At 48.8% G+C, this 23,103-nt stretch overlaps 1 protein-coding gene across 1 annotated transcript; it reads left to right on the forward strand.

Annotated features, from left to right (window-relative positions):
* Positions 1-931: 931 nt before the first annotated feature.
* MTURN (maturin, neural progenitor differentiation regulator homolog) lies at positions 932-16,468 on the forward strand. The gene is made up of 3 exons (XM_049785319.1): positions 932-1,134; positions 11,738-11,860; positions 15,262-16,468. The coding sequence occupies exons 1-3, from the start codon at positions 973-975 to the stop codon at positions 15,370-15,372; spliced, it is 396 nt and encodes a 131-aa protein (XP_049641276.1). The 5' UTR covers positions 932-972; the 3' UTR covers positions 15,373-16,468.
* The last annotated feature ends 6,635 nt before the right edge of the window (positions 16,469-23,103 follow it).

Consider the following 23,103-nt stretch of genomic DNA (forward strand, 5'->3'; position numbering starts at 1 on the left):
TGCTGCCAGCAAGGGCATTTCCTGCAACCCAGCAATGCCAGCCTGGCCTATGGCAGTCTGGGAGCACTCCAATTAAATGCAATGGCTGGGAGCCGGACTGTCGCCTCAGACAGTCCCAAAAGGAACCCAAAAGGAACCCAAAGGAACCCAAAAGCCTTCCAGGTGGCGCAGTGGGAATAAAGCTAAAGGGTGCTAACATCAACCTTAGGAGACAGTTTGCATTTTTAAAGATGTGTTCAGCTTGAACCTAAAGCAAAACCAAAAATGCCTCCTCCGCGAGAGCGTCTCTGTTGGTGTGCAGAAGATGCAAATGCAAACACTTCAGGCCACGCCCACCGCCCCGCCCCTCAAGGACCCTGGTCCCGCCCACCGGCCTCTGAGCTCCGAGCCCGGCCCTTACCGTAGCCGCCGCTTCGGAAGCCCCGCCCACTGAGCAGGGCTCCGCCTCTCAGGGCCCCTGGCCACGCCCGCCCACCCAGAAGCCCCGCCCACTCAGTCCCCGCCCAGCCGGTCTCTGAGCTCCGCTCTCGGCCCCGCCCCTGAACCCGCTCACCACTTCCCAAGCCCCGCCCCGCCCACCCAGAAGCCCCGCCCACTGAGTCCCCGCCCCGCGTCCTCCATGGCCCCGTCCACCGGCCCATGAGCTCCGCGCTAGGCCCCGCCCACCACGTCTCAGGACCCGCCCCACCCGCCCACTGAGTCCCCGCCCGCCCGGCCTCTGAGCTCCTCGCCAGGCCCCGCCCGCCCCTAGCCCCGCCCCCCGCACCAAGGCCCCGCCCCTCCCGGAGCCAAGCCCCGCCGAGCTAGCTTGGGAGGGGCGGGGCCACGGGAGGGCGGGGCTTGGATGGGCGTGACCAGTGGGGCGTGGCCCCGGGGCTCGGTGGGCGGGGCGATCCCGGGCGCCTCCATCTGTCAGTTCGGGCCGCGCGGTCCCTCCCCGGGTCCGCAGTGGCGGCAGGCCGGCGGGCCGCGATGGACTTCCCCGAGCTGGCCGAGGCGGCGGAGCGCTGGTGCGGCCGCACGCCCTTCCAGCTCATCGCGGCCGAGGAGACGGAGCGCAGGCTGGATTTCTACGCCGACCCGGGCGTGTCCTTCTACGTGCTGTGCCCGCACGGCGGCTGCGGGGACCCTTTCGTGAGTGCCGTGCCCGGGGAGACGGACGGAGGGAGGGTCGGGGCTCCCGCGCGTTGGGGCGACGCTGCCCGGCCCGAGATCTCCGCGCGGGGCCCCAGGGGCTCGGAGCACCCGGGGGTGCGACCCGCCCTGCTGCAGCCGGAGCAATCACGCCCGATCCCGGGTGCGGAGGGAACCCCGGGCCCCGCCCCGGAGGGCCGCCCGCGCCGCCACTTTGCACACAAAGCCTGCCCGTCCACGCCCGCGAGGCCACGGCCCGGGGACCGTCTTGGCGCGGCTGCACCCCGGATCTTGCAGGCGCACATCTCGCGAGGCAGGGGCAGAGCGACGGCAGGCCCTCGGGGGGTCCCCGAGCAGGGCGAGTGGGGGTCGGGCAACTTGGGGCTGCAGAGAGTGAGCGGCCGAGTCGGGCGCTGCTTGGACGCGGGCAGCGCATCATGGTCCCCAAATGTAAGATGGAGGCGGCCGTGGACCGTGTGGTGTAGCCTGAGTCCGAGCCGAGGTGGGGCGGCATCCAGATGGGGGCCTGGCTCTGACTCTTGGGGTCCGCTCCCTGGGAAGCTGGGGCACACGAGGCAGCGGCTACTTGAGCGCGGACAGGTGAAGGCTGGACTTGCCTGGAATGAAGGCACCGCCCCCCACCTACCCTTCCTAGGCAGGTGGGAAAGGAAGAAAACTCTGGGGTCCACCCATGGGACCTGGAACCCGGGCCTTGGTGGCATCCAAGTTGCAATCTGGCAAGCCAGTGGACTGGGCAGACGCTTTCCCTGCAGTCCAGTTTGCGCGCACACACGCACACACACACACACACACTAGCCAGTGGACTGGTCAGACGCTTTCCCTGCAGTCCACTTTGCACGCGCGCGCGCACACACAAACACACACACACACTAGCCAGTGGACTGGTCAGACGCTTTCCCTGCTGTCCAGTTTGCACGCACGCGCACACACACACACTAGCCAGTGGACTGGTCAGACACTTTCCCTGCAGTCCAGTTTGCATTCACACACACACACACACATACACACACACACACACTAGCCAGTGGACTGGTCAGACGCTTTCCCTGCAGTCCAGTTTGCATGCACTCACGCGTACACACACACACACACACTAGCCAGTGGACTGGTCAGACACTTTCCCTGCAGTCCAGTTTGCACACGCACACACACACACCCCATTTATGCATCACGGATGTCCCGCACCCAAACTGGTTTCCCATGGCTGAGAGCCGGTCCCTTTGTTTTTTTTTTTTGGTTTTTGGGTCACACACGGCACTGCTCAGGGGTTATTCCTGTCTCCATGCTCAGAAATTGCTCCTGGCAGGCACGGGGGACCATATGGGACGCCGGGATTCGAACTGATGACCTCCTGCATGAAAGGCAAACGCCTTACCTCCATGCTATCTCTCCGGCCCCTCCCTTTGTTAAAGTCCCGGAGATAGGGCCTGCCTGTAGGATGATGATCAGCAAAGCCTCCTTCCAAGTTCTTAGGCAGAACAGACACCAAGGAGAACATGTGGGCAGAAAAGTGTCTCTTCTCCGGCCTCTGCATGTGATCGGAAATAATATATTAAGGATGTGTGCAAAACTGCCCATACTACGTTGGATACATTTTCCCACCTGTAAGAGTAACATGCTTGGAAGAATTCATTTGCTGATGATTAAACGAAATAGGTAACGGGGAGGAGTCATGGAGGGTAAAGTGATTCCTGGGGTAGGGCAGGCATTTCTAAAAGTTTCTAGCTACCTTTAGAATGGATAAGATCTTTGGGGTGCAAGCGGTAGGGCGTTTGCCTTGCACACAGGTAATTTAGGACGGACAGCTGTTCCATCCTCCTGCATCCCTTATTTTCCCCCAGCCAGGAGTGATTTCTGAGCGCATAGCCAGGAGTAACCCCTGAGCATCACCGGGTGTGGCCCCAAAACAAAACAAAACAAAAAAGAAAGGATAAGATCTCAGCCCCTGGGATTTGCTTACCCCAGATCTCCCTGGGAAGCTCTTACAGAACAGGTGGTCTATAAACTCTCTGCTTCAAAGGAGCTTATTGGAGAAAAGGCTTATTGGAGAAATACTATTTCTAATAAGGGCCAGTTACAGAACCATCTCATTCAGGCCAGAACATGAAATCAGGTAAATTCTTCACTCCTCTTTTGCTGCACCTGCACCCAGGGCCTCATTCTGCCCCTGTTTACCTCCAAGATATCCTTGGTACCCACTGACTTTTCTCCAGCCCCTGCTAGCATTTTGTTTTCATTTTAGTTTCCATGATGTCTTCTTGCTGTGTAACTCCGTCCTGACCTAATTTATCCCCTAGCGCTATGACCCTGGCCGTATGGACAGTAGAATCCACGCTTCGTTCCCTAATATGATTAACCCTCCCCCCATTGTTTTTAAATTGAGGCACTGTAATCTAGTGATAGTTTCGTACAGACATCTGTCCAACCCACCTTCTTCACCTGCAGAGGGTGCCCTTCCCTCCACCAGGATCCAGCACAGCCTGCTCTGCCCACTCTGCCCCCAGCAGGAAACGTTACAAGGTGGGTCTCCTTTCTGCCTCCCCCCTGGGCCCTTCTTCCCACTCACCGTCCTCCTGACTCACTGCTCTTCAGCACAGTTCTTCACTGCCCATCCCTCTGCCTAGGCACTCTCCCAATGAGGCCACAGTTTTGACTGCTGCATCCTCCCTCACCTTAGCCTCTGACTCTTGTCATCAAACTCAGTGGCTTGAGTAGCTCTTTGTTGCTTTTCCACTCCTTCAGTCAAAGAAACTTGTCTCGCGCACCGAGGTAGCCGTGCCTGACAGGCAAGGGGTGCTTAACCCACAGTGGGAAGAATGAACGAATGATGACTGTCTCATGTAAGAGAGAGAAGCCCTATTTCAAGAAGACCTTCATGCGGTGAGAGAGAAGGGCCAGTACTATGTGGACTAGGTGGTTCTATATGGCCAGTACTATAGGTCTGATGTTTGCCTGGTGAACCCTACACCTATTCTTTGTGTAACTTTACCTATATGAAAGACCCTCCCATTTCTGGGAGGAGTTTTGGGGAGGTTATAAAAGGTTTTGCATGAGGGGCAAAAGGGATTTTTGCCTGGATGGAGAAGGAAGGAGGAAACCAGAGAAGGAGACGGCTGAGGGACAATTTAGAATGCAGGGCTGAATAAGTATCCAGGGTAAATGGTTATGGTAGACCACACATGTGGTGGATAGGGCATGAATAAAGTTGATATTTCCTGAAGCCTGCATGTGAGTGGATTTTCTCCTCGCTGCCACCCTGAACTGGTAATCCCGCCAGCTAAAGGGGATTGGAGCCACGTGGCCTGGGCTGGAGGAGAAAGTCCCCTATCACCATCCACCACCATCCAAGCCCATCCAAAGGGCCATCTTTATTATTTAATTCAACAGCCTGGCATCTGGTTGAACTGGATTTCATCCCCAGCACCACATCTGGTCCCAGAGCCTGCCGTTAGTGAGCCCGGAGTGTAGAACTGCACCTACAGAGTCTTCACAATGCATTACACAGGGTCTTTCTGCTGCAGTCCACGGAATCCTCCCACTGCATTATACAAAATCCCCTTGCTGCATTACATGAAGTCTTCCTGCTGCAATTCAGTCTTCCTGCTGGTCTGTATTACGCGGACCCTTTCCACTGATCTGCGTTACAAGGAGTCTTCTTGCTTCATTCTATGGAATACTCTTGCTGATCTGTATTGAACGGAGTCTTCCTGCTGTGTGACATGGAGTCTTCCCACTGACCCTCATTTTGTGGAATCCTCCTGCTTCATTACACGAAGTCTTCCTTTTCACTGCATTACACAGAGTCCTCTCGCTGCATCGCTGCATTCCACGGAGTCCTCTCTGATCTGCATCACATCAAATTCTCCCCTTTGCATGACATGGATCCAGGCCTCCTGCTGCAGTCCATGGAGTCTATCCACGGCATTCCACAGAGATCCGCATTACCTGCAGCCAGTGAGGAGGCGTGTGAGAATGAAGGTCTCCATGGCGATGGTGCATCCCTGTGAGAAGCCCTTAGTTTAGGGCCTGTCAAGCACTTTAGTGTGTCCAGGCGGTCAGTACTGAGGGGATCAGGTTATATTATGGGAATTCCAGGCAGGTGAGAACTCACAGCTCTTGGGCTCCTACTAAGTGAGGGGCCAGGAGCAATTTCTGAGTACAGAGCCAGGAGTAACACCTGAATGCTGCTGGGTGTGACCCAAAAAACAAAACAAAACAAAAAAAGATGGCCTGAAAGAACTGTTTGCAGGGGTCAGAGTGGTGGTGCAGCAGAAGGGTGCTTTCCTTGCACTCGCTAACCTAGGACAGACCATGGTTCGATCCCCAGGCATCCCATTATGGTCCTTCAAGCCAGAAGTGATTTCTGAGTGCATAGCCAGGAGTAACCCCTGAGCATCACCGGGTGTGGACCCCCCTTCAAAAAAAAAAAAAGCTGTTTGCAGTTGGGAAAAAGAAGGAGAAAAGTGAAATCATGGCAAAAATATAAGAGCAAACAAGTGAGGTAAGGACAGACAACAGAGTCTGACAGTTGTAAGCAGGTTACAATGTGCCTTGAACAGATTAGACACAGATGGGGCGATCAGGGCTCCTGGCAAGCATGGGGACCATGAATTTAAACCCCCATCCATCCTGATCTGCTGCATGCAAGGCAAATGCCCTACCGCTGTGCTATCTCTCCAGTCTCTCTCCCCCCCCCCCCCCCCCCCGCCATCTTATTTTCTGTAGTTCTTTGCTTGGTTAATTTTGGAAGGAAACTATTTCAATCCATCAAGTGGTATACTTTCTGTTTGGGGAGATGATGAACATGCGACAGTAAGCAGTTAATAAGAGAGGCCTTTTAAGTGACTATGACTGGATCTGCCTGGTTTCCAATCCCCTGCTCCCTCAAGTTGTTTGTGGGCAGGGTGTCAGTTAGAACTGGTTAAAAAGCTACAAAATCCACACTGTAGAATACCCAGCAGATATAGAGCTGATGGAAGAAGTCCAGGCACATTGGAGAGAAGGTGTGTGGTTGAGTGTTGTTAAGCTTTACTTCTCAGAGGTACATTCGTAGCCATGACTAGAAGTGGATGCAGGGGCCAGAGAGATGGTACAGCGGTAGGGCATTTGCCTTGCAAGCAGCTGCTCAAGATGGACCTATGTTCGATCCCTGCATTCCATATGGTCCCCCAAGCCAGGAGTGATTTCTGAGCTCATAGCCAGGAGTAACTCCTGAGCGTCACCGGGTGTGGCCCAAAAACCAAAAGAAAAAAAAAAAGTGGAAGCAGATGGGGTCGTGACCAAACTCTGGAGTCTGCTGGTGAGGGGAGTGGAAGGGTTTGATTCCCAGGGAGTGGTAGGTCAATTGCTGTTCTCATTATTAGCACTGTGCCTCCTACTCCCCCCAGTTCACTTTACAGACTTGCCCAGGCAGAGGGACCCCTGATATTCACTGTAGATCCCAGGTCCCTTGTCATTGATGAGAAAATCCAGGACACTCAGGGTACCTACCGCAAGGCACTTGGTCTTGGAGTAGGAATCCAGGATGAGGTGATCCCCCCAAGGATTACTTTTTGGGTTTTTTTTTGGGGGGGTCACACCTTATTTTACCCAAAACAAAGATCATCCCTGGTTTCTTTGTATGTTTGCTTACAATTTGGACTTACCCCCAAATAGAGATTGTCTTTCTTATAAACCTTGTGGATTTACTGCCCCACCCAGGGGTGGTCCCTGTACTCAGTAAAAGTAGTAGTTCTGTGTGGGTGTACCCATTTGAGACCCTAGACCCTCCCATTTCTGGGAGGGGTCTTGGGAACCGGATAGTAGGTGTAACTTTACCTGCAAGCCCCTCCCATTCCTGGGAGGGGTTTGGAAAAAGGTAGATAAGGCTGGGACCAAGGGAATTGGGCCCTTTTGGCTCTTTGCCCTTTGGCCGTTTCTCTCTTGGCCTGGCTCGGCTCCCTGGCTTTTGGATCATGGGGCCGCATGGAGCCCAAAGGAAAGATGGCTGAAAGGAGTTTAGATGCAGGGCCAAGAATAACTAGTGCTTAAAAGGTTATGAGATAGGCCACGCATACGTGGTGGATAGGGCTTAAATAAAGATGATTCTTCCTGAAGCCTGCCTGTGAGTGAGTCTTGATTACGCCGATTACCTGGGCCTGGAATTTGCCAGCTGGATGGGGATGAAGCCACGTGGCTGGGGCCTAAGCACAAAGGCCTCCATCCATCGCCATCCAGCCCCATCGTTAATTATTTCAGCCCTTTGGCCGTTCCTCTCTTGGCCCGGCTCGGCTCCCTGGCTTTTGGATTTTGGGGCCGCATGGAGCCCAAAGGAAAGATGGCTAACAGGAGATAAGATGCAGGGCTAGCAAAATAATGCTGTGCTTGAAAGGTTATGAATAGGCCACACACACGTGGTGGCTAGGGCTTGAATAAAGATGATTCTTCCTGAAGCCTGCGTGTGAGTGAGTGATTTCACCTGGGCCTGGGACCCGGCCGGCTGGATGGAGTTGCAGAGCCATGTGGCCTGGGGTGGCAGAAAGGAATCCATCGCCATCCATCGCCATCCAGCACCATCACTAATTATTTGATTCTACAGTTCTGGCAGGCAGTGGTCTCCATACTAGGGAGAAAACTGCCAGAGTCCCTATTTCATCCTCAGCCTGGTTTGGATTATTTGTTGTGTGACCCTGATTCAGACATCTGATTCAGACATCTTTTCATACATCTGACAACACTTTTATTTATTTATTTATTTATTTATTTATTTATTTATTTATTTTTGTTTTTGTTTTTAGGTCACACCCAGTGGCTCTCGGGGGTTACTCCTGGCTCTGTGTTCAGAAATCACTCCTGGCAGGCTTGGGGGACCATATGGGATGCTGGGATTCGAGCCACCATTTTGTCATGGATTGGCTGTGTGCAAGGCAAAACCCCTACTGCTATACTATCTCTCAGGCTCTATACATCTCACAACACGTTCATAGACTTCTCTGAACATAAACATTAGAACCTTCTGCAGATACACTTAATTAGAAAATTCTTAAACATTTTTTACACCAATCCCTGTAATACAAGTCTAGAACATTTGAGTTCCTTTTCATAAACTTTGTTAAAAAAAATCACAAGAACATTTCCATAGATATATACAGTTTGAAAATAAGTTTGCTAAGACATTCTTACAATGAGCACTGTTAATAAGACTCTGTAATATCCAAGTTCCTTTTCCATTGACTTCTGTGGACAAAGAGATGACAACAGTTTTTCAGACATATTTGAGAATAAATTGCTGCATAAAGTACACAATAAAATATAGCAATTGGGAAGACATCCATTAGGATAGCTAAGAATTTTTAAAACTAACAAATTATGCATTTCCATGGAATTGTGCAAACTAATATGAAAGTACTAAAGTTGAATACAAAATTTTCTGTTTGCAGTGAGACATTAAACAAAAACAATAAGACCCATACAGATAAAACACAATTTAACCAGAAATATAGTGAGCATTGCAAATAGGGTCAAGAGCTTAGCCTAGGAGAAAGTTACAAACGGTTCTGAAAGCAGCTTCTCCTCTGTTGTGCTTTGGCTGGGCTTGGATTCTCCATCTTCTGTGGTGGCTACTGGGGTCTCCTTGATATGTTGCTGCAGGTCTGGGTGTCATGGTCTTGGTAAAAAGCACCTCCCAGAAAGGAAAGATGGTAGTCATCTGTGTCTGGGAGGCTGCCCAGAGTCTTCACGCCTCTCCCCTTCTCTGCCTGCTTCTGACACACCTGAGGGGGCCTCTGCCACCACAGATGATGGGGCAGGTGAGTGAGGCCAGGGGATAAATTGGCAGGACCTATGTGGATTGGGAGCATATCTGCTGCCTTTTACTGATATTCTGCCTGGTCTGGATACATTAGCAGGTTTTGGTCCCCTCTCTCTTTTCAGGACATCAAACTCCACAATCTCCCCATCTCCAACACTACACTGAAACTTCCTGGGATTATTTCTCTTAATAACTGTCCAGTGAACAAAGACATCTTCTTTGGTGTCATTTCTGTCGATAAATCCATAACCATTCCGGACATTGAACCATTTGACAGTGCCCAGGACTTGGATTGCCAGCACTGGCTTACCTACCTGACTCAGTGCTTGGGACACTGACATTTCTCTGGTTGAGCCGTTTTCAAACTCTGCCTCTGTAGAGATGATAACTGGTTTATCATTCTTGGGAGATGGGAGTCTCTCTGGTTTAGTGTCAGTAGTCAACGATAAATCATCATCCCTGGGAAGGCCTTTAGATCGAGAACTCGTCACCACTGGGAAGGCTCTCTTCCCCTCTTGTGGTATGTGTGCAGGTGAATCTCGAGAAGGCCTGGCACGTAGAGTCCAGAGTGAGAAATGCAGGTAGATGGACCAGCGCAACATGAAGCCATTCAGAACAGGAGCAATGTTCACTGATGTTCCAGTGAAAGGCACAGCACATTCAGTCCAGCTCGAGAGGGCCGTCATGATGATTATCTACCAGAGAGTTGTCACTCACCATTGTTGCTTTCTTATAGAGTCCCTGGGTTCTAGGTTGCTGTTCAGGTGCCAGTGATAGAGAAAAGATGGTAGATGGTGGCGCCTGGGATGCTGCCCAGAGTCTTCAACTCCTGATACTGTTATTAAGTTTTGGAAGAAGTCAAATTCTTTTTCAGTTTTTTTTTGGGGGGGGATTGTTTGTGTTTTAGTTTTGGGGTCACACTCAGCATCTCTCAGGGGTTAATCCTGGTTCTGCACTTAGAGATTACTCCTAATAATCTGGGATTGAACTCGGGTCGGTTGCTGCAAGACAAATGCCTGACCTACTGTGCTATTTCTCTAGTCCCCAAAGGTTGCTCTTAGACCTATCTTTGACCTGGGTAAGGCTTGCCACTCCGCCAGCACATTTTAAAAATGGCCTGGGAAAATGGAGGCTGACTAAAAGTGGGACATAAAGTCCCTCTCACCTCTGAGCCTGTCTGAACCTTTGATGAAACAGGTAGAAAAATGCTCTGTGCTGGTACACAATGGCATCTCAACAGTAATTGATTGGCAAATGACATCACAGTGGCTTGGCAACTTTTCAACTCTCACCAGAGTTGGTGCTTTGGCTCTTTGGTGAGATTTGAGAGTCCATAAGTCATCTTTATTCAGGCCAGGAGGAAATTCCTGCAGAGGTGGTGGAGTGAGAGCAGTTGGTGTTTGAACAGGGCCTTTACATCCATGAAGCTCATGTCATCGGTGTCAAGATGACACACGAACTCCTAGTCATTTCTCTTGATGGACAGTACTATAGGCTGTCGACCTAGTTCCTGGAAGTCCTTCAGTGAGAAGGAAAGAAGCAAGTATGTGCTATGAAGGGTGGGGTGGGGGACAGTCTGATAAGGGGAGCGATACCCACAGCCAGCAGCATGAATAGAAAGCACATGTTGGCACCTGACCATCCTCCAAGCCTACCTCCTCTCTGCTGTCTTGTCCCACCTCTGGTCATCATCTACCTCCCTCCCAGGCCTCCACACCTCGTGACTATGACTTTGGTTTTGTTACTGTCAGTTGCCTCTGAACGGCAACTTGGGTGCCCAGCATAGCCCCTGGTCTTGCTGTGGCCACCTACAGCGCTTTGTTCTGTTCAAAGTTTAAGGCAGAACCACGGCTTCTGCACTGGAACGCAAACCTGATCCATGAACAAAAGTGGGGGAGAGATGCTTCAGCACAAAGAGAAAGTGCTCCAGTGATGATCCTCTTGTGGGAGGGGGATAAAATACTGCTTGCTTCATTTTCAAAGGAAAAGATGCAAAAGCCCAGTCTTGTGTTGTGAGGAACCAACATTGCAAAGGACTAACATTGTGAGGTGCTAACATTGTGGGACAGGGAAGCCAGACCCACAGGGAGCTCTGGTTTCCCCAGTAACTTACCGACCATTGGGTGCCTTCTCCTAAATCCATTTCATTTTAAAGTCAGTTTCCCCAAGGCCCCTTCCCAAGGCCCCATCTGAGTAAAGAATGTCTTGTTCCAGATGAGTGGTTACAAACTCTGCTTAAGTAATCCTTAAGCCATCGATGATGGTGAAGTGAGGGATCTTGCAGGTTTCTAGTTGCTCCTCCTTCCCATTAAAAAACCTCCCCCTTGCTCATATTTAGATTACCCCCCCCACACACACACACACAGAAATTCCAGCAGAATTCATATCCAAATGGATGAGCAGACCCCATGGAGAATCCTGCAGATGAGGGAGCCTAGAGCCTCAGGGCCCATGCAGACTGCTCAAGAATGAGTCTGTGAATTTGACTCGGGAAACCATTTTCCCTTCACATCCTTAGAAATGCACCTAGTGAGGCCAGAGCGATAGCACAGTTGGGGGGGCCTTTGCCTTGTACCTGGCTGACCCTGGTTCAATCCTCAGTATTCCATATGGTTCCCCAACCCTGTCAAGAGTGATTCTGAGTTCAGAGGCAGGAGTGACTCCTGAGCGCCACCAGGTGTGGCCCAAAAACCAACCAAACAAATAAACAAAATCACCTCACCAAGAAGCCAGCCTTGGCCCATGTGTAATGCTGTGTGTCTTTGTTTCCTCCCTTCCCTGGCCGATGCACAGCACGTTTGGAGTGAGAGCGAGGACTGCTTGCCCTTCTTGCAGCTGGCCCAGGACTACATCTCCTCCTGCGGCAAGAAAACCCTCCAGGAAGTCTTGGAAAAAGTCTTTAAGTCTTTCCGACCAGTAGGTACCCTGTTGGCTTCTAAAGCCATCTGGTTTTTGAATAGCAGGGGTGCAGGGAGAGCTGGTACAAACAGCGGATGACTAATTGTTTGTCTTTTGTCTGCCCCAGTGGCTTAAAGATAGCAGTTCCTGGAGGGAGGCAGGGGGCAGGCGGGAGCGGGGCTATGACGCAGTTGTTGGGTGCTGGGGTGCTGGTTATTTCTAGTATCACTTGAGTTAAGAGCCTCTGATAGGGTAGGACGCAGACTGAGTCTTGAGGAGCCAACCCAGTACTCCTCACCCAGCCGGCATGCTCAAAGGCAGAGTGTGGAGAAGTGTTAGAGAGATTCTCTAACTACACAGTGAGGCCTGGATTGTGGGATTTGTTGGAAGGCCTAGAAAGAGTGTACACCCCACCCCGCATCAGTGTAGGGAAATAGGGTACTGCTCCTGCCTTGTCTCGCTTCAGTAGAGACCTCGCTTTCTCACTGCTCCCAACCTTGTTTTTTTCTTTTGGTATTAGGATCCGTGTATCTCTGGCCACTTGACAATTTATTATTTTTCTAACTAATAGATCTGTCAAATGAATGTTCCTCTGGACTTGGGAGGTGCCTGTTTTTTTTTCTTTAGAATAATATCTTTATTTGAGCATCTGATTACAAAAATGTTTGTAGTTGGGTTTCAGTGAAAAAGAACAACCCCCTTCACCAATGCAACATTCCCACCACCAATGCCCCTCATTTCCCTCCTCCCCCAACCCTGGCCTCCTGTATTCGAGACAGACATTCTACTTCTCTCACTCATTCATTGTCATATATTGTCATGTCATGATAGTTGTTGATGTAGTTATTTCTCTAACTGCACTCACCGCTCTTTGTGGTGAGATTCATATCACGAGCCAGTCGGAAGGTGCCCAACTTCATGGCCAGTGTCAGGCCCTTTCCTTACACCACTGCACACAGGAGCGTGCTCTCTCTCTCTCTCCCTCTTTCTCTCTTTCTTTCTCTCTGTTTCTGTCTCTGTCTCTCTCTCTCTCTCTTTTGCAAAATTCTTTTCAGTGATCTTCAGCTCCAAATGGGGGAGAGCTCAAAGCGGGGCGGTGACATTCCTGGCCCTGAGCATCACTGACAAGGTGTGAGATGCTGGCGAAATACTATATTTTTAAAGGTTGTATATTCCAATGAGTATCTTTGTGGTGTGTGCTGGCATTTTCGCACTTTTCTTCGGTTGTCTATTAGCTGGTTGGGTTGCTAGCATGTCTGTTTGATTAGCACTTCCAGCATCTTTGTGTTTCTAAGCCTGTTGTACTGTTTCTCAGACCCAGAGCTTGTTTCTTCATATTTAAGTTTCCAATCTCACCTCAAAGCCTAAGAAGAGGGCACCTTCCTCCATACCCAGAGGAGGTCTCTTTGGTCTGTTTGGTTTGGGGACCACACCTGCCAGTGTTCAGGGTTTCCTCCTGTCTTTGCATTCAGGGCTTCCTCCTATGGGGCTTGGGGGACCACATGGGGAACCTGGGGTCTGGAATGGGGTCCACTGTCCTATCTCTCTGGCTGCCAGGTCCTGGCAAGAACAAATGTAAAACCAACTCTAGCAGTGCGTGCAGCTACTTGGCTTCTCATTCTGGGACAGTATGTACTAATGTTACCTAGCCCTGCAGTGGCCATCAGTGACTACTGGGAACACCACAGGATTGTCACTTTCCCTTAGCCATTCTTCACTTTGGGCGCTCAGAGCTTGCTCCTGGCTCTGTGCTCAGCAATCACTCCCAGTGGGTGGGCTCAAGGGACCCTAGGGGGTACCAAGGATCAACCTGGCATCTGGTGTATGCAAGGTCAGTGCCCATCACTGTTCTCTCACGCTCCCTTCCAGCAGCCCCAACAACCCCACTTGTGCTACTCAAGCTCTCCAGAAAGACAAAGTCAATCTCTTGATTGACCTCAAGAGCTGACTACCTTTGCATCCTTGGACAAGCAGAGTCCTTTTGACGATGCACAGGCCACTACTTAGAGATGTTGTGGGTGGCAGACACAGGTACCCATAGCCACAGCTTCCTACCCACATTGAGCCTACTTCCCTATTGGCTGGGCCCAGCAAATAGCACTGCCAATTCATTGTGAACGTCCCCAGTGACAATTACTGAGTATGTGGAAAATACAGGAAAATAGAGGAAAAATATGTACCCACAATCCTACTGTTGAAAACAATAATGGCAAAATGCAGGTAGATTTCATTAAAGTTATTTCTTTTTGTTTGGTTGGTTTGGGTCCATACCCAGCGGTGCTCAGGGTTTACTTCTGACTCTGTGTTCAGGAATGATTCCTGGCCTGGCTCATGGGGACCTATGTAGTACTGGGGATCAAACACAGGTCAGCTGAGTGCAAGGCAAGCACTGTCTCTCCAGCCCCGCCTTCTGGGAGGAGCAGTCAGCCCTAGTGATACTGGGGACCAGGGAATCAAACATGAAAGTAGCATTCTACCTCCCATTTTCCTTTCTTCTTCCTTTCCTAGATATCACTCTTTTAGATAGTGAGGCATAAATATTTAAGCACATCTATGTCACAGTGAAAAATCATTTTTATCATGTTTTTCCTCTTATTTAAACTTATCAAATTAAAAAACAATCTTCAGGGCTAGAACGATAGCACAGCAGATATGACATTTGCCTTGCATGCAGCCAACCCAGGTTCAATTTCTGGAATCCTATATGGTCCCCCGAGCCCTCAAGGAGTGATTCCTGAGCATAGAGCCAGGAGTAAACACTGAACATTACCAGATGTGGCTTAAAAAAAAACACATCAAAATAAAAAGGTAGTCTTAGGGGACATAGAGATAGTATAGCAGGTTGGGCACTTGCCTCGAATGTGACAGACATGGCTTTAATTCTCAGTACCCCAGATTGTCTCCTGAACCTGCCAGGAGTGAACCCTTAGTTCAGAATCTGCCAGGTGTGGCCCTAAACTCTACTCTTCAGTGGATGTGTGTGTGACAAATGTATCATGATTTAATGTTATTGATGGACACTTTGATTGTTTCTGCATGTGTGTAAATAATAGGCCTTCTTCTTGGGTGATGCCAATAAAGAAGGGAATGAAATCCAGCTGCCTTGATGGTAGAATCAGAATTGCTGCCATTACTACTTACATTCAGGTACATGCTGTTGTGCGTGGGCACTTGCAGCATTTCTGAGTTTTGGTACTTAGAAGCAGAGAACATCATGTTCTCCAGTGAGACATTCTGGTCACTGGCCCCTTGAAGGATGGGATTCTCCATCTAGGAATTTTTAGAAATACAGTTGTTGGGCTAGTTGGCTAGCATGGAAAATCTTTAACACTTTCCCATCCAGTGTTGTTGGATTTTGAGTTACACCAGGGCTTTGGGCCAGTCAGTGTTCACAGCTACTTCTCTTCTCTGCCCTGCAGTTACTGGGACTCCCAGATGCTGATGATGCAGCCTTCGAAGAGTACAACGCGGACGTAGAAGAGGAGGAACCAGAGACGGACCACCCCCAGATGGGGGTCAGTCAGCAGTGACCTTCAGGGGCCCTGACTCAGAAGGAGAGTGCAGCTGGGTCCCCCAGGAGGGCTTCATGAGGTCCTGGGTTAGTGTTTCACATTAGCACTCAGAGCAGGATGTCCTCCCAGCACCCTGAGTCAAGTGAAGCACCTTCCTGGTGACTACCCAGCATCTGGGTTGCATTTTGGCTTAGTACCCTGAACCTCACTCCCATGTCGGTGGGTTTCAATGGAGTTGTATGACCCTTTGAGTTTAGAGTCCATGCCACTGCTTGACTGTTCTCTCTTGAGTTGATGTCATATCAGGAATGATCACCCACTGGAGTGTATATGGAAGGCTCTAACAGCATTAAGGGTGTCTTTGGAGGACAAGCACGGAAGAGAAGAAACATGGTTCGCACTTTTTCAATGTCCCCCTTTTCAGTGTCTGTATGTGAAGGCTTTTGCTTATAAAGCATGATGAGTTTTAATATCTAGTCATTAAACTGCACAAGGGCAAGACCAGGGGCAGGGAAGGATGATGAATAGCTTAGCTTCGGGTTGAGAGGCTTGAAGGTGGGAAGCTCAGTGGCTTAGGGGTTCAGATTGCCCAAGAGCCCTGGACATGCAGCAACTGGCTCGGGGTTCAGTGGAGACTTGACGGGTCTGTTCAGTTGTTTTAGACAAACTCACCCCAAGTCATTGTTTCAAAGTCTCCAAAACATGGATGGAGTAAGAGACAACTTACTCATTCCCACACATGAAAGGAGACACTGTTGATACCAACATGGCAACTGATTAAATCATGAAACACCCATAATCCAAGTGCCACTTAAGCTTTGAAGCCATCGAAAAATTGAATAGGAAAATAAACCAGGACACTTAAAAAAGAGAGATGGAATCTTTCTTACTTTTTATCTTCTTATTCTTTTTTTCCTTTTTAAAGTCAAATGAAGGATGCCACTGAACAACTTATTTCAAAATAGTAATCACATACTTTGGGGAATGGGTTCCAGTCATTTTTAAAGCAATGTGAAAATGGGATTCTCTTCATCATGGGCTAGTCTGACTCCAAGAAGAAGTTCTGATGATTGTCATCTTTCGGAAACTTAAATAAATAGCTGTACTGACTGGAGATGCTGCTCCCAGGGCGTGCTTACAGGGGAATCTTTGTAACGCTAACATGGAATAATTGAAGACAGTCACATCCCTTCTCCATCCCTGGTTCCAGTAACCATGGGTGTGAAATGCTTTCTCTCGTGCTACACAGCTAAATGTAGCATCTGGGATGGAATGGTGATAACCTGCCTGTTGGGTTTACTAATCCAGCGCTAACAAAATAAGTAACAGAGCTGGAAGGAATCTTGTTTATCTCCCAGGCCTGTTGCTCAAACTGGTTGGTCTCAGCATTGTCTGCTGGATGGAGAAATGTTGGGGAGCAGTGGATGCTCATGGTCTAAGTGGGGGCACTTCAGTCCTCAATCATGAAATTAGGGACTTTAGGCCTCCCCCCCAGTCCTCTGGGCTCTTCTTTTCTTGGAAAAATACACAAAAGGCTAATTTTAAGTACAGGAAAGTTGGGCTGTTAACAGAGCTGGTGGAGTATTTGGGCTCAGTGGCAGAATGCTCTGTCAGCACTGTCCCTGAGGACTGGCAGAGTGGACTCAGCAGGAGAGTGTTTCCTCAGCACTATTCTTGAGGGGTTGGTAGGGGTGTTTGGGCTCAGTGGAAGAGAGCTTCTTTAGTACTGCCCCTTGGGCCAGCAAGGCTAAGGTGGGCTGAGCTGGAAGGGAACACTTTGATTTGTTCCATTTTCAAATAAACCAAGATTGATTGTGAACCCAAGGGCTTTGCATCAAGCTTCATTTTACACGAAGCTTCATTCAAACTTCATTTATCTCATGAAACCCTTTAGACTTCTGGGCATTCACCTGCTCATGTTCTTGATTATGAACATGAGTGAGACAGGCTGAATTTTCTGCTCCAGATGTAGAGGGGGCGATGCTGAATCCCTTTTTTCCATGCCAACCCCCCCCCCTCCAAAGACATTAGCCTTCTGCTCCTCCGTGAGTTTGTCCCCACAGCCCCCTCTCATCTCATAGGGTGGCCACCAGTCGGGCTGCCCATGGCTTCTGTCTCACTGGTGTCTGCACAAAGTTTTGATATTCCTGCACCTGCTGATGCGCTAGGCAGGTGGCCCAAACTTTGGATCCGCAACAACATGATAGGGTACCTCACCAACCCAAAACTGGCCCCCTCTCCCTCTTGAGCTCCACTTTTCCACTAACTCCTACCTTCTGGGGCCACTGTGTATAAGGAGCCAAGAGAAAGGGACCATATGGCTCTTGCTAAATCTTAGTCTGTGGGAGGATGGAGTACATGTCTGTCCAGATGTGTGACCCTTGACCCGATGACGCTTTGTTCCTTAGGGAAAGGGGAAGTGGGGATTTGGCTTTTCTCTGCCCCAGATTAGGCAGCTACTCTAAGGCCAACACACTGGACAGGCTCAGCTCTGCTGAGGGCTAGGTGTACCTGCTAGTCAGCTCCTAGACGGCAAGAATGGAGAGGTATGTATCTGAGAGGAAACAAAAAGAAGTGATCACTGAGGATATACATCCATGGCATCTGCCTCAGGTGGCATTTGTAAAACCTGGCTTTGAGTGACCCACAGACTTTTCTCTCATGGCTGCCTTATTACTTCTTCCTGCCTGATAATCACGAACCTTGGTTTTCGAGGGATCAAGGGAGCATTGCAGTGCCAGGGAAGGTCAGGGTCTGGGCTTAGTGAGACCCACACGTACACCGTGTCTGAACCCAGGCTCAGAGCTTCTATGTGGCTGGTACGTAAGTCTTTTCTTTACAGATCTTATGTTCTGTTGCCCCAGAACGCTGTGTTTGGAGGGCAGACCTTTCTTATCCGGTGGACCAGGTTCTTTCTTTCTCATCTCAAAGAGGAATTGGTTTCTTGAAGTTCCCATCCCAGAACCTGGTTTCTGTTCTATGAGGGAGAATGGAGGCTCTGCAGAACACCAGGGGCTTATCCTCCAGGATGCTGCCTGAAAGGGTCAATCTCATAGGTGGCTAAAGTATCATGGTCACCTTGCTCCGCCTGTATTCTAGAAGATTGTAAGAACAGGCAAGGCCCTATGTGGGTGGGTTGGGGGCAGGGAACCTTCCAGAACTTTCCCTGCACTGATTGCCCATAGAAAAGCAGGGCCTGGCTGGGGGTGGCTTTGTGGCTTTAAAAATACCCCAGCCACAGGGACAGAGGCATCCTGAAAATCTGCTGTAGTTCTTTTTCTGAGTAAAAAAGCAAAAAAACAAAAACAAAACTGCTCAGTAGAGGAATTTCTCGCTGCCCACAGATACCAGAGCAATGGCAGAGCAGCCTTGGCTCAGTAGGTTTAGAAAGGTCGAAAGCCATGGATCTGGCTATTGCCAGAGAGCACTTGTCGCAGATTGGAAAGTGCAGACCGGGCCCTAGGTCTCAGACAAGAGGCAATCAGTTGGAGTCTTGGTGATGGCTGTGGTGACAGAAGAGGCTGTGGGTCAGGGCAGGGCCCAATCCCTCTGGGCCAGCCTTTGGGACTATTGAAAGAGCTCAACGAAGAGTCATGAAGATCCAATCCTGTGCCAAAGCCTCAACTCCAGTCCTGTGCCAATGCTAATCCTGAGCAGAACAGAGAAGCTACATTTCTTTTTTTGTTTTTTGGGGTCACACCTGGCTGTGCTCAGGGGTTACTCCTGGCTCTGTGCTCAGAAATCCTAGCAGGAACCGGGGACCATATGGGATGCTGGGATTCGAACCACTTTCCATCCTGGATTGGCTGCTTCCTAGGCCAACACCCTACACTGTGCTATCTCTCCAGCCCCAGAAGCTACATATCTTTAGCATTTAGGAACAAGGCCTCTTTCCCTAAAGAAACAGTCTTCCCTCAGATAGTGGTACCAGGTTGCTAATGCCCCAGAGATTTTACACAAGATAACTCAAACTTGCAGGAATGCCAGTCATGTTCATGGCTACACTGTGCCAGATAAAATAGCAAGAGCTGATGTCTAGGGGTCAAGTAGTTAAACAGTATGTTTTATTGGATATTTTTCTCTGCACTTGGATCTCTGGTGTGCTTTAGAAAGCCAGCTGAGGGTGCCGCACACACACCATTGCGTTGCAATGCATAAAAGCAGACCTGAAATTAGGTAGCTGTGTCCCAGAGAACATACCCAGGGGTCTGCTCCTCACAGGCTTCCTTTTCACAGGTTTTGAAAAGTTCCATTTTTTTCTGAAGGACCTTCTAATATCTAGGAAGGTGTAACATACGGAACAGTCCTCTGTAGAAATGTTAGCCTTTTAGGAGAGAGAACCAATGGCAAATTGTTAAGGGACACATATAGTTAAGTTATCAGTGACCTAGTTTCATTTGTGTACAAGTGCAAAATTTTGCCACCTTGATGAAAGGCAGCAGCAGTGAACAATTGGGGTGGGGTTTTGGTTTTGGTTTCAAAGCATGAAATCATGCAAACTGTGCTTTCTTTGCCTTTCTCTTTCTTTTCCAAGAAAATATCCTGTAAATGACAAGACTGTTGCCAACAATTATTGCCTTTTGTTAGATGCTTCTGCAGTATAAATCCTGTATCCCTCTATCCACATCTGCTCCTGCCTCTCTCCTCCCAACGTGATGTCCATATGCTTGCTATTAAAAGCCCTTCCAAACTCTGGCACATGTGTTCTTCTTGACTCCTGACAGGAAGTGTGGCCTGGGAAGACACCCAGTGTGGTCAGTTATCAAGGACCAAGGAACATGGACATGTGTGGAGTTCTAGTCACAGTGTGTTGGACCCAGAGGCTAGAAATGGTCACATGCCATTCTGATCTTTGAGACAAATGGTCATAGTGAGGGTTTGGGGGGCGTGGCTCTGTTCTGAATCGTGCTTTTTCCCACTCTTCCTCAGAAGTCCTTCTTGAGGTTTACAGGCAAGCATCTTATTTTGTTTCATTTCCCAGTGAATAATACCCTTTATGGCATCATGTGAATTCTGTGTTTTTTTCTGACCCTTGGTCCCATTTTCCCACAGTTTCCTGCCACCCAGGCAGTTAACTGTGGCATTAAAAAAAATCAATCTAGAAATTGGGGCTAAGTCCCTTTACTGTTTGTTTGTTTATTTTTGTTTTTGTTTTTTTTTGTTTTTTTTTTGTTTGGTTTTTGGGCCACACCCGGCGGTGCTCAGGGGTTACTCCTGGCTGTCTGCTCAGAAATAGCTCCTGGCAGGCACTGGGGACCATATGATGGGACACCAGGATTCGAACCAACCACCTTTGGTCCTGGATTGGCTGCTTGCAAGGCAAACGCCGCTGTGCTATCTCTCCGGGCCCCCCTTTACTGGGTTTAAAGCCCGTGTCTTTCCTCATCAGAATCAACCTCATGAATCGGATCATGAAACTGAATTGAGTTGGTTCTAAGAGGCACAACATGGAGGCTGGTATGTAGATCTTGAGGATCTTAATTTATGGCTCTTCTCTGGCAGTTGTCAATTTGCTAAAGGGAGGTGCAGGCTGTGAAGAGGGATTATAAACCTTAGGCTGGCTGCTTAGACCAAGAGTTTCCCCACACTCAACCATCCTTTTGTGGAGAATTCCAGGATCACAGTTATTTAGATCTTCTCAACACATAGTTTTAAACTTGCCTATTGGTTCCTTTATCTAAACATAAGGCAAGGTACTAGGCCTAGAATTCCTCAGAAGAGGGAAATCATTTTGAAATCGCTTGCTAGGAAGAAAATTTGATCCCAGGGTCCTCTGTCCCCTCTAAGAACCCCATCATAGTTCTCTTGTCCCAGAAAATGAGATGGATGTGGACAGAGACACCAGGTTCCCAGGCACTGATGTATGGACCTGAACCTGGTCCAGCCTCGTGGAGCAGGGGAGGGAATCAGTATTTGCCAGGGATATGCCGGCACCCAGCACCAGGCCTCCGAGGCTCATTCAGGTGAAAAGAGTTTTCCGGCTTTAGACTCTTCCTTCCCAGGATTCCTCTGGAAAGAATGAGCCCAGTGGAGAAAAAAGTTGAGTGCTTTCACTTCCCTGCTCTCTCTGATAAACAGTGTGGAATAAGAAATAAAGGTAAGTTATGGCAATGTTTCAGCAGATAGGACATGACCTTGCACATGACCCCTTCAGATTCAATTCTTGGGACCCCGTATGTTACCCTGAGCTCACCAGAAGTGCTTCTTGAATGCAGAGCAAGAAATAATTATCCCTGAGTATTGTCAGGTGTGGCCCTCAAACAAATAAACATAATGACAAGGAAGGTCAGACCAGAGATGATTAGGGGTGGGCTAGGGTTCAAGTACACTTCAGTGGTGAGATTGGGCCTTAACTTTGTACATCAACACAAGAAACTTGAACACTATTGTAACCTTATTACCTAAACTATTAAAAAAATTAATTACAACAAACTAATAGATTGGGACTGCTTTACTTAGGGATAAAGGTCCAGTCTTGCCCTTCCCAAACCCTAAAATTCCAAACACCCACACTTCTGCAAGCCCAGGGACCTTTATCCTTTCTCCTATGCTGCTACATCCCATCCCTAGGTCAGGAACTGGCCTGCTTTTCAGTCCAACTACCTTCTAAACCCTAAAGCATGTGGACTCTGATGCATTCTCACAGAAGCATTACAACATGCATCTTATATTGGGGGCAGGTGGGCTGTGGTACTCCTATTTCTCAGTCAGAATACAGCCTTAAGTCTCAGTTAACCCAACAGAGTAGCTTGTAGCTGGTTTTCTGGGCACACTCAAATAGCAATGCAGGATAAGGGAAAATCTGAACAGCACACACAGTCTTTATAGCCATCCAGAATTAAAAAAATTCAGCAAATTATTTATCAAGTAACTGGGAATCTAAACTTCTATTCACACCCACAAAACTTGAGGGTGGAGCTAAGGAACTCAGTTGCAGTTATAGATCAGGACAGAAACTTAGAGAAATCTGGAAGCCCATCAAAATGCTTAAGCCTGGTTGACCTGAAGGCAACACACTGCATTGGCAAAAGAAATTAAGGAAGGACTAGCCAGTAAAATCAATCAAGAGATGAGAAATTCAACCAACTCAAAGAATTTTTCAGAGGATGAGAGCCCATACAAATGGAATTGAAGGAGTTAAAAAACATAGGACATAGTAGCAGAATCTGATGGTGGTGGTGGTAGTGGGGGGGATCAGTCTAAATGAACTTGAAGACAAAACACAAACCAGCATTGATCAGTAATTCATAAAAGGAAAAAGAAACAAAAGGTTGGAAGAGAAGCTGGAGTGAGAGCACAGTGGGAAGGCTATTTGCCTTGTACATGGCCAACCGGGGTTCAATCCCCAGAATCCCATACCATACGATCTCCTGAGCCAGCCAGGACTGATTCCTAAGCATAGAGTCAGGAGTAACTCCCAAGTGCCTACAGGTATGGCTCAAAAACTTAAAAACAAACAAAAGACAAAACAAAAAGTTGGAAGAAAACTTAAGGCACTTAACAGGAAGATAAGAAGAATAATCTCTGAATTATAGGCATTCCAGATGAGGAAAAAGAGGAAGGGAAAGATGAGTGATGGGGGAGATAATAGCTGAGAACCTCCCCACTCTCTAGAGGGAAGCAGTTGTGCAAATTCAAGAGGCCAAATAAATAAATAAAATAGACTCTCAAACAGAACAATACCAAGATGCACAGTAACCAAAATGGCAAAAATAAATAAATAGATTCCAAACTACAAAGTAGAGAGAT

This window comes from Suncus etruscus, chromosome 13, assembly GCF_024139225.1.
Source record: "Suncus etruscus isolate mSunEtr1 chromosome 13, mSunEtr1.pri.cur, whole genome shotgun sequence".
In the NCBI taxonomy this organism is placed as follows: Eukaryota; Metazoa; Chordata; class Mammalia; order Eulipotyphla; family Soricidae; genus Suncus; species Suncus etruscus.